Here is an 11,752-nt window from a genome sequence, read left to right on the forward strand (position 1 = left end):
TCACTGATTGATCTTCCCTCAATCAAACTTTGGAAGTTTCAACATTGAACAAGTGTTTAAATAATAACAAACAATAAACACTACTTTGCACAGCAACTGTAAATCTTGTACCATTTCTCAGAAACATGCAGGTTTAATTTTCTACATGGCTTAGGATTCTGGTCTCATTTTATACAGACTCTGGTGTACAAGGATCTGACATGTCTGCAGAGTAGAGCTGCCGAGACCTCAGAGTTCCAGATAAAGGATTTCCAGTTGTGAAATAAAAGTGTGGCACAACTGAAATGCTTCATCAATGTGGCCTGATACTCTCTGTTACTTTATTGGGTCTCATTTGATACAGATGAATTGTTACTGATTTTAGTCCTTCAGAACCAGATGGAAGAAACTGGATACACGCAAATGTGATACACACAAAAGATAATGAACACAGAAAAATCATACACTGCTCTTAAACCTTACGTTGGCCTTGTAACTTTCTTTCCCATCAACACTTATACTGAGGTGTTTCCAATGTATTGTTGATTGGAACATGTTGCTTTCTTTAATGAAAACCTGAACAGAAAGGATCAGACATCAACATTTAACTGAGCCAACCAGAAGAAAAGACCTTTTGAAAATTGAGTGTTATCCTATAATCTTAGCTGTTCCTTTCTAAAGTATGAATTCAGAATTGTTGTTACTTGTATATGTGGACAGGAGTTAAAATTCCCAATTGCCAAGTAAAAATCTTCCTGTTATTCTTTTTTTAATTTTCTCCTCCTTATCTGTGGTCAAAGGATATCTGGAAAGTTAAAGGTTCTCAATATAACTTGGAGCTGTACAGTGAATATATAGCATTCTGGTCCCATTACTGGGTAGGGTGGAAATCAAGAGTTTGTAGAACAAAGTGATGTTTTCTTTAATTCATTCTGTAGGGAAAGGTAACTTACTTTGACATTGAGCTACTCTTATTATTAACTTTGAAGTAAAGTTACTAGACAGAGACCCGTGTACACCCAACAAATCACAAAGATAACAGAGAAGGGCACCCAATTAATGAGCACATGTGAAAGCACTTTAAATCTGTACTATGCTTTATAAAGTATAATAATTGACTTCATAATATCCTTTTTATTTAGAAAGTAGTTGCATTTTTAAGAAGTATCAGTGCTACTTTCCTGTGAAAGGATTATTTTTGTGTTTAGAATAGAACCACGTAAACTAATACCTGTTCCATCTATAAATCAGGGAGATAAAGAACTTATGAATGAGGCTTGCTGCTCTCCCAGACTTCTCAATTTTCTCTGCTCATAGTTCCTAGTTTATAAGCAGACACAGTGACGATCTAAATGTAAAGTTTGCTAACTATCATTACATGAGACATTCATGTAGATGCTAATATAAGCTTATACTTGAGGCTTGCTGGAGCAGCGAAGAGTCTCTGATGTTAGTAACTACTTGAAATAAGCTAATTTCATACTTCAAGGAGGGGTTTAGTTCCCAATTAAGAATAAAAGCTAGAAGAAGGAGCCACTCAATTGAAGGTACTGATATAAGTTTAAAGTATTAAAGTTAAAGATAATATAAAGATAAAACAGTTAAATGAATCTAAGTCTATACAGAGACAGTAAATTCTATCCCAAGAAATTTTTAGAAATCTGGAAAGAAAATTAAAGGATTCATCTTGAATAATGACTTGTTACCTTAATGGTCTACTGTAATATTTCTGTATCATTCACTAGTCAATGTCCTATTTTATATCCTAGTTTCTTTGTGTTTCTAGAAGGTATTTTCTTTTTGAAGAGAAATCTGAGGACTTTTGATTACCCAGATAACACATTTAAAATTCAGCTAATTAGGTAATTACTGAAATCTCTAACTACAACTCTTTGAGGCCAGTATTGCTACCTTTCTCTGAGAGAATGAGTCTGAATTCAACTAAAATGGTTGTGAATAGCTTAATAAGACAGTTATAGATGATTTCCTGAGATTACCCTGACATTTATTTCAACCTGGAAAACAGCTGAATACATGGAGAGGAAGCACTCTCCATTTGGTCGAACAGACCCCCCCCCCACACACACACATAAAGTTGTATTCATAGCCATTGACTCAGAAGAGAAGAAACTGGAAAAATATATTTAAATAATGATAAATTTCTAAGGACTGAGAGAGCCTTAGAAAGGTAAATGTAAAAATATAATATTTTAATTGTGTAAACTTCTTAAGTCTGGAGGGAAACTAGATAACATTAAAAGTTGCAGCAAATTAGACCCACAGGGGAAGCACTGATACTTGATGGGAAAGAATAGAAAGTATCGCTTTGTGTGCTTACGTGTCCAGGTAAAAGTTCCCCAAAGTGATCTTACCTTTGTTTTCAGCCTTCAGTTCTTCTGCCATCAAGCTGTCTTGTCGGTTACCAAGCACAAATGCCAGAAAGGAGAGGATCAGGGCATCCAGAATCCCAATAATAGCCAGGATGTATGCCCAGCGGACTGAGCAAGCCCCAAGAGTGTACTTGTCTGTCTTTTCTCCACACATTCGTTTCACTTCATCTGAATCCCAGCCGTCAGGGAAGATCATACAGCCAAGCACAAGGCAGGCAGCTGAGAGAGAGGGCAAAAACAAAAAGAAAACAAAGGAGTTAACATAAATTTTATTTTAACAAATAGCAGTGATTTGACAGTTTCAAATTGTAGATTTAAAGAACAGAAAATCTCATGGCTGTCCTACATGGAGTGTGTCCCCCCCACTCTCCTCCATTTTAATGTAAATGCAGGCCAGCACCCTGCAGGAGCTATAGGAACTCACTTCACAGTGAGACCACGCATTCTGAGAAAACTGAAGGGATGTTGATCTATAAGAAAACACTAAAAAACCCCTAAATTTTGGTGTGCATTTGTGTAAGGCTTCCATTGCCAACAGGAATCATATGCATAAGAAATCATAACACTGCAGAAAGACAATTCAATGCTGGCTTTGAAGAGCTATGACAGAGCCAGATAAGGGACTAGGATACAATGCCAGAGGGTATACTGACTTTGAGCCACAGCAAAATATAATTTCATGTTGTGATCTCTAACACACACACACACGCATGCACACACACACACACACACAGTTTCTTGAAATTAAACTCTCCACATGTAATTTACTCTGATATTTTCTATTCTATTCTCTGTTCTATTTTATTTTTAAAAAGGCTGAAAAACACTGCAACATGGTGTGGCACTACTGAGCTTTTATGGAAATTCAGAAATTTAAGGTAAATACTTATATTCTATTTCCTAAATATCAGTGTGAGAATTATATGAATACTTTAAAAAAAAGAATGTTACTTTGAAAATTAAAGAAGATAAGTGGTTTTGTTGCCACTCTATATTTAATTGAATTATTTGGGGTAAATGATAATAGTTTAAGTTATCAGGAGATTTATGAAAGGGTGGGTTCATTCATTAATTCTTTAATTCATTCACCCATTAATTCAACAACTACTTACTGAACATTTCCTATGGTATCATCGACACTTCCTTACTTAAAGCCTTCATTATATCTCAAAGGGAACCCTAACTTCCCTCAGCCTTCAGTTCACCCTCTCTCTAATGCAGATTACGCATTACCACTTAGACCATCATGTTCAAAGCCTTTTTCTGGCTCCCCATTGGTACTGAAGAACACTCAGATACCTTAGGAATGCAAAGGCTCCATAATCAAGCCCCAACTTACTTTTCTGGCCCCCCCTTTCCTTTATACTCCCCACTTTACTTGGATTGAATTAAACATGACTCTATCCACACAGCAAGTTTTTAAATCTTTTTATTTTCTCTTCTGCCTGGAGTATTTTCCACTATTGTCCTTAAATGTTCACTCTTAAAATCTTTTAACATTCAAGTCAAATGCAACATCTTCCACAAAGCAAGCCAGCTCAAATTCTTAACTTAGAAATATTGCTAAATTTGTTCTGGTACCAAGTCTGCAGTGTGTGTGGGTTTTCTCAAGCATACCAACAAACAGTACTCGGATACCAACCGGATGTCCTACAATTCAACTCAATTCTGAGACTATCTATCTGCCTGGAGATAGTACCAGATTCCACTGGTCAAGGGATTACCCCTGCCCCCCCTTCAGATGCCCGTCTCAAGCCCAGATTGTTTCCTGTGCTTCTGACAACTGACTACAAACTGGAGGTTTCAATGACCCCTCCAACTCAGGATGCCAATGGGAAATCCAGGTCGTTACCTGTACTTCTGACCCATTGGCTATATAAACCAGAGGTTCCCAAGACACCTTTCTCGAGTTCAGTTAATTTGCTAGAGCGGCTCACAGAACTCAGGGAAACATTTTACTTACTAGAGTACTGCTTTAATATAAAAGTATCTATATAACTCAGAAGCAGTCAGAACAGATGCATAGGGCAGGGTATGGGAAAAGGAGCAGAGCCTCCAAACCTCCTCCCAGTGCACCACTCTTCCAGCACCTCCACATGTTCACCAGAAGCTCTCTGAACTTCATCCTTTGGGGCTTTTATCCAAGCTTCATAGGCATGATTGAGTAAATAATTATCCATTGGTGACTGATTCAGCTCCAGCCTCTCCCCACTCTATAGAAGTCAAGGGGATGGGACTTAAAGTGCCAACCCTTTAGTCACGTGGTTCTCCTGGCAATCAACTCCCAACCTTAGGTGAGCACCAAAAGTCATCTTATTAACATAACAAGAAACATCTTTAGCACTCTTACACTAAGGAAATTCCAAGGGTTTTAGAAGCTCTGTGCCAGTGGAAGCAGACCAAAATACAGATTACTTATTATAAATCACAATATCACAGTTGTCCATCTCTGAACTCCCATAGATGTTGACTGTACCTATCCTAGAGTCCTGGTTACTTTTTATATTTGTTATTTATTTACAAGTATTACCTCAATTAATAGACTATAAGCTTTCTGAGTCTTTGGTCAGTATTAACATAAGAAATCATTCAAGCCTGTGAAGAATTTTTTTGTGAGTTTATTTGAGCCAAACTGTGGACAATTGCCGGGAAGTCAAAACCTCAGTGGATTGAGATAATGCTCAGGAGAATGGCAGTTTTGCACCTGGCTTTATAGATTACAACCAAAGGGGAAGATGGAAATGGGTTACGTAAAATTTACTGGTGATAGATTAGGGAGGTGGGAGAAAGCAAAGAGGGGAAACCTCTGGGATTGGATAAAAAGTAAAATGATAGACACACACTTCTTTTACATAGTTGGGTAAAGAATAGTTAACAGTCTACAGTTAACAAGGTATCAATAACAATGAGAAGATTCCTGGTCTATGCCCTGGTGCATTGGGGGCCTGGAAAAAGGGGAAATTTCTTTGTTTTGCAAAGGCATGTGTTAATCAGGTATGTTATCTCAGATGCAAAAGATAACCGACAGGCTTAAAGTGAAAATTAACCTTTGTTAGGGATAAATACTGTCTCCTGACATGGCTACCAACCATAAACTGTTTATGTTTAAGAAAGTTTTACTTTCAGACAATTCTTAGTGGTTGTTTCAGGTCTCTGAGTTTGCAAGGCCGCCACGCAGGCCTGCTCTGAGCTTGTCAGGTTTAGCATGTGGCCCCTTTTCGTCCACATCAGTCATCATATTCATAGCACCTAAAACACTGCCTTATACATAGTAGGCACTAAAGTACTTTTGACTGGGAGAGTAAGTGAATGAATACATGAATTGTAACAGATAGTATACTCTAACTATAGTTTATAAAAGTCAATATCACAACTACTCAAGGTCACAAAAAACTATAAAAGGTCTAGTTAAAGATGGATTTATATTTAGGTGACATATAACAGAGACAATTTTGTTATGACTAGACAACAGATTATAAGTACTTGGGAGAAGAGTTAGAAAAAAGTGAAGTTAATGATTTGAAAATATTTTCAAATTCCTGTTTCCTTTGTATCTCTCAGCACACTACAGTACCAACATGGTCTCCAAGGCACTGTCTAGCAATAACAATCTGTTTATTTTAAAAATATGTGGTTTCCATGAGAAAAACTCATTTTCTTTGAGAAGACATAGATCTTTGAATCCAAACCATAATTCAAAAAAAATCACCTCTAAGGATGATATGGTACTTGGAATATTTTTAAAATATTCTAAGTGCTTTTTTACACATTAAATAATTTTTATCTATGAGAAAGTTACTTTTTTATAAAGAAAAAAATCAAGTACTTTTCCTTTATGAACGGGAATCCCTTGGAGAATAATTTATACCTTCAGTAAACACAATAGAAATCACCATTGACAAGTTTAGACAGGTTACTGGACATTACAGGACAACTTCACTGAAACAGGATATTTGTGGAATGGTGATGAAAGGACAGAAAAAAGGCCTTTCTTTTTCTTTGCTGTGGCTTTCCACAACTTATGAGAAGCAACTGGTAAGTAAACCCCAGGATTGTTGGCTCCTATGATTCTAACAGCCCCTCTGTTCAAATGCAGACAAGGCAAGCTACTTTCAAGACAACATTCTTGCACCCCCCTCCTCCCCAGTTGTTTTCACAACTCAGGGATAATTACCACCAAGGAGCCTCTAGTAGGTAGAAAGTTCCCTTCCCCTCTCCCCTTCAAACAAGCCTCTTTTGCACTCTTCATAACTTCTGCTTTAAGCATGTTTTACAAGCTTGGGGAAAATACTAATAAGACACTTCCCTAGTACATCTCCCCAACTATCTCCTGGAAAGCAAACACACTGTAACTTTTCAAGACAACCTCCCTGGTATCTGCTCAGCTTCAAGACAACCCAAACCCCTCCCTTCCTTGTTGCCTAGCAACATACCTGCTTAAAACCCCAGGCCAATCCTTTGTTTCTTGCCCTTGTATTGATTAGCAATGCACTTGCCCTTTCCCTTCTCAGGAATGGGGGTGGGGAGTAAAAATAAGATTTATTTCTGCATTTCTTCTCTCAGTTGTGAAATCTTTCACAGCCCGGGTCACTGGTCCAAAACCCTAACAAGGTGACATCAACAAAGACATCTTTTCTGAAGGTCTTCTGCACTGAGGGTAGACTATCTTAAAAGTTTCCACTTCTGGAGACTCTGAGTTAGAAATTGGGATAAAAAGAGCAAAGGTAGAATTAAAACCCTGGAACTAAAACCATAGCAGAATAATGGCAACCCCTTGTTCCCTATTTTCAAAGTCTATTTTAAGTGAAGAATCTGAAAAAAGAGATGATGTCATATACAATTTTGTTTAATTTTATGCTGGTATTTAATGGGTATTTCGCTGAAAGTTATAAAAATAGAATTTAAAAAATGCAATTCTTATTTTCAATAGTCTAAGGGAGTTGGCTGTTCAGAGACACAGGTCAGGGTTTGGCCTCCTGTGGAAAAAAGTTTAGCCCCCCCCAGCAGTGCATTCCAGATGTTCTGGCCAGAAGGCACTGGATTATGTGTTGGATTCTCTACTCCCTTTTTGTTTACCATCTTTTAAAGTGAAAGATATGCTCTTTTTCTGATTTATCTGTTTGGAAAATCTGAATGGTTATATAATAGGATACAGAAAAAATAAAACAATTGCATTTAAATGAATTTAAAACTTTGTAAGTGAAATCTGTGATTAAAATCCAGTTTTTGAAAGCTGTGTGTTAGATGGGCCAGGTACAGAAACTCACCAGGGCAGGAAGCCCTGGATGCCTAGCAAGGGGTAAAATTAGGAAGAAAAGGTCCTTGTCCCCAGGGTAACCTATCCTTCCCCAGCATATCACTGGTCATGCAGTTTAGACCCCCTGAGCATTTCCTCTCTAAAGAAAACATCTAGGCCTCGATTGTATTTCTGTTCCAGGCCCAGTAAAGCAATAAAACCAGACAAGTGACTCTGAGGCTGCCTCTGGACCAGCTACATTGATTAATGACCCCCTGCCCTGGCACTGACCAATCAGTGGAGACCACAACCCTGAAAGAGCAAACCTGGAAAGCTGATGAATATTTTATTGAGACACTCCCTTGAGACCCCCTAAGATTTCCACTTGCAAGAAAGAGATAAATGTGCTCAGAACAAAGGATCCAGCTTGAGTTCCCCACCAGGGGAGCATGCCAGTGCCACCTCCATCCCCTTTCTTCCCTCCAAGGGGACCCTGCGAAGCCTGCAACCAGAGGAGCAATGCCCTGCGGCAGCTCACCCTAGGCTTACCCCCGAACCTGTCTCCAAGGTCCCTTCTCTCTCTGACTTCTCAGGGAGCCAAAGCAGCCCAGCCTAGCTCTCCTGCTGCTATGTCTACGCTCTTCCTTGTTTCACTATCCTAAGTATATTTTTGCTGCCATCATGGACCCAATACCCTTTGGCTGAGTGCTATGTAGCCCTTCCCTTTGGATATGCCCATCACCTTTTAATTAAATAAATTTAATTTTTTTAAATCTGAGGTGGCTATTTAGCTTGCCCGAGCACCACCGACCTTAACCTTTCACTGTGTTTCTAGATAGCTGTTGCATAACAAGTTTTATTTTCTGACAATGTATTATCCAAATACACATTTTCTTCTTCCCCTATCCAAACTTCTTCTACTTGGCTGTTTTGTTTTATTTTTGAAAGGTTGACGCCCCCAAAAGTTTAGTGTATTTAAGACTAATTTAAGCCATTAAAATAGTTTAGGCTCTGTTGGTTTCTTTGGAAAGGTATTATTTTTATGTTCCACATTAATGCTTGAGTGCTATAATAAATTCTGTTTTCTGGCGTTCTATTAGCCAGAACCTTATTAACCTGCAGGATTTGTATAGCCACTGAAAACTAATAGCTGTTCCTAATCCTGACTAAGAAGTACCTGCAAGATCCTAGGCTAATGTCTCAGTCAATAAAAAATTAAATACTATTACTCTTGGCTTTATAACTAATTATTTCTAATTCTGTATAAATTATTCATCCTGTAAGATGTAACACCATCACTACACTAAACAGTAGAATATACGAAGCACCAGAACATTTGATTAGTTTGGGTGTGCTATTTCCTGACCAAAGGGATACTGGAGAATTAGTTCCAATTGGGCTATTATCCAAAAATGGTTTCTTATCAGGATGTCACCTAGGAAATGACTAACTTACTCGCAGCTATATATTCCTTCATTTCGGCAGCAGGTTTTCTGCAAGTATATCAGAGAACATTCTTGAATGTTAAAGAGAAATGAGAGCTGACAAGTTGGAGCTGAGCAGAGAAGAATAACGAAAAGAAAACCATGTCTTTACAGTACGATTTCATGACATCTTCTAATCTAAAATACATAATAAAGGCATCCTTGTGAGGGCATGACTGTGACTGCAATTTTAAGCATATTCCAAATGACTAGGAAACATTCACACTGCTGAAAGGAGCCTCTGTGTAGAGACTGATGTCCACAATGGGTTCTTATGAAATAGGACACAAAGAGCTAGTGGTTCCCCGGAGCCGCTAATTGCTCTGGGATTTTATTTTATTTATTTTTTTGCCAAAGAGCTTAATGTAAGCTCTGTGAAGGAAACATCCTTAGAAAAATCCACTAATGTTTTTAATTGGGTCTTTCTCAAAAGGAAAATGAAGCAAGATGAAAAAAGCAATAGGAGGTCTATTGTCTGGGTCACTTGGGCCTCCTGATATTGCTGGCCCAACTGTCCTAATCAGGACTGTTAACATTGGGAACCTGAGAACTACTTTTTTTTGGACAGAAAGAGAAAGTCTAAATTCATTCTTTAAAAAGTCTATGCACTGTTTCACAAAAAGCTTGATAAATTGCCTCAGGCTGCTGAAACACTCAAAGGGAGCATGGTGTACAAAATGAACTTGCATTCACTTAATTTTATCAGTTATTCAGGCATCAGTAATTGAAGACACTCATGCCATCAGAGTTGCCAGGCTGTGGAGGGGGTGTCCACATGAGGACTGCCACTCTAAAAACCTGGTAAAGGAGACACAAGAATCATTCCTATAGCTTCCTCATTAGCACATGGCTGACAAACTTGACCTATGGTATTTATACGTTTGGACAAGGTATTATAGTCATACCTCAGTTTCCCTCTGGAAAATGGAGTCACTAGACAAGCCAGGACTTGATTTACTGTGGTTTAGAGTCTGGCGGAGAGAACAAATTGTCTCCTGATAAATTTTGATTTTAAACCCATTTTATGGGCATTTAACTTGGGGTCATAACACAAAAGATACAACATCCTTAGGAAGGAGGCAGGGAGAAAGTGTAAATAAACACTGGGGTCTCAAAGGGAAGAGTGAGAAACTTGTGCATGATAACAAAAGCCTTGCTACTCTGCCCAGACACTCAGCCCTAACTGCCTGGGTAAAGGCATCTGTACCTATGCTGAGTCAGCTCTGAACCCCCAGCACAGCAGAAAGGGGGTAATCAGGTTTCACCCACAGTGCAGAATTCACTTTTATAGAATGATACCAGACATGAGGAAAAACATTCCACTGTAAACATAACTTGCTAATTTGCTCAAATTTTGAGGGTTAATAGCCAAATATAATACAAATCAGAATTTAGAACTTAAAAATACAGTGCAGTTCTGATCTCTAGAATGCTACCAGCTGGCATTTAAAATATATCTTGGATCCAATCAAATCTTGACATCTTGATAATGACAATTAATACCATGAATGGGGCACACTGCACATGCATCATCTCATCTAACTCTCAAGAAAAGCTAAGGGAAATATGAGAACACTTCTTCCTGGCTCTTCGAGTTTTCACAAAGAGGGATTTTTCTTGAAACACCCTGGTTCCTTATTCCTCTCTATGGAGATGGGATGAATTCCCCAAGGAATATCTGGTGAAGAGGAACTGGGTGTACCAGCCAAACCCCTTCCCCCCTTTAGCTTAGGAGCGGTCTGTCTGCATGGATGTATGTTCTGCTCCCCTGAGCTGCAGGTTTTACAGAGGTTGGGAAGGTAAGTATGCCAAATTCTGGGGGTGCAGATTAGGAAGTCCTTTTGGCTAAGAAACCCAGAGCCATATTTTTCAGCCTTTCTCATAATAAAGGGGATGTTTTGGCCTTCATCAGCCAACTCTTCTCTCTCTCATTTGGCTCAGAGCTTGGGAAGGTTTCACAGTTCTGCAGGCTGGAAATCTGAGCTCAGAGTACCAGCATTGTCTGGTGGGCACCTTCTTTTGGGTTGCATGTAAAAGGCTGACTTCTTGTCCTAACCTCACATGGCAGAAAGAACTAGTTGATTCTCTGGCCTCTTCTTATTACCTAATTACCTCCCAAAGGCTCCAGCTCCTACTACTGGGATTAACATGTTAATCTACTAATCTTGGGAGAACATTCAGGCCATTGCAGAGTGAGAACAGAAGGTTGTCAGTCATTGCTTCTTCTCCAACCTCAACATTATTTTCTTTTATACAAATGAGGAAGCTGAGGCACAGATACTGGCTCAAAGTCATACAAAACCCCCAAATGGCAGAAACAAGATTTGAATTCAGGCAGTCTAGCTTTGGAATCTATGCTTTTAACATCATCTATGCTATTATCCTTTACTTATCAATAATAATGGTACTTGCCCTAATCACTTTAGAATATTGGTTTTAGAACTAAGAACACTCACAGAGTCTTGGCAGTGCTTAACATGTTTATAATTAGACATTTATTCTTTGAGTACAAGAGCTATTACTAAAATAATGCTTAGAAACTGTTAACTTTTATATGTATAAATATTTCTTTTGTTTACACTAGTATTTCACCTATTCATAATTTCATCTTATATGTAGTGCCAAGAACATTAGAGTAATTATAAATTATAAGTGTGTGGAGT

The 11,752-nt window shown here is 38.4% G+C and overlaps 1 protein-coding gene across 3 annotated transcripts in view; it reads right to left on the bottom strand.

The window, feature by feature from the left end:
• The window catches only part of LHFPL3 (LHFPL tetraspan subfamily member 3), a 567,539-nt gene that overhangs the window by 157,785 nt on the left and 398,002 nt on the right, over positions 1-11,752 (bottom strand). For all 3 annotated transcript variants that reach the window (XM_081146478.1, XM_081146480.1, XM_081146479.1), the window contains exon 2: positions 2,352-2,588. In XM_081146478.1, coding sequence (XP_081002604.1) covers positions 2,352-2,588 — 237 coding nt within the window. The remainder of the gene's footprint in view (positions 1-2,351; positions 2,589-11,752) is intronic.

This window comes from Miniopterus schreibersii (genome assembly GCF_964146895.1).
Source record: "Miniopterus schreibersii genome assembly, chromosome: 9".
Taxonomy (NCBI): Eukaryota; Metazoa; Chordata; class Mammalia; order Chiroptera; family Miniopteridae; genus Miniopterus; species Miniopterus schreibersii.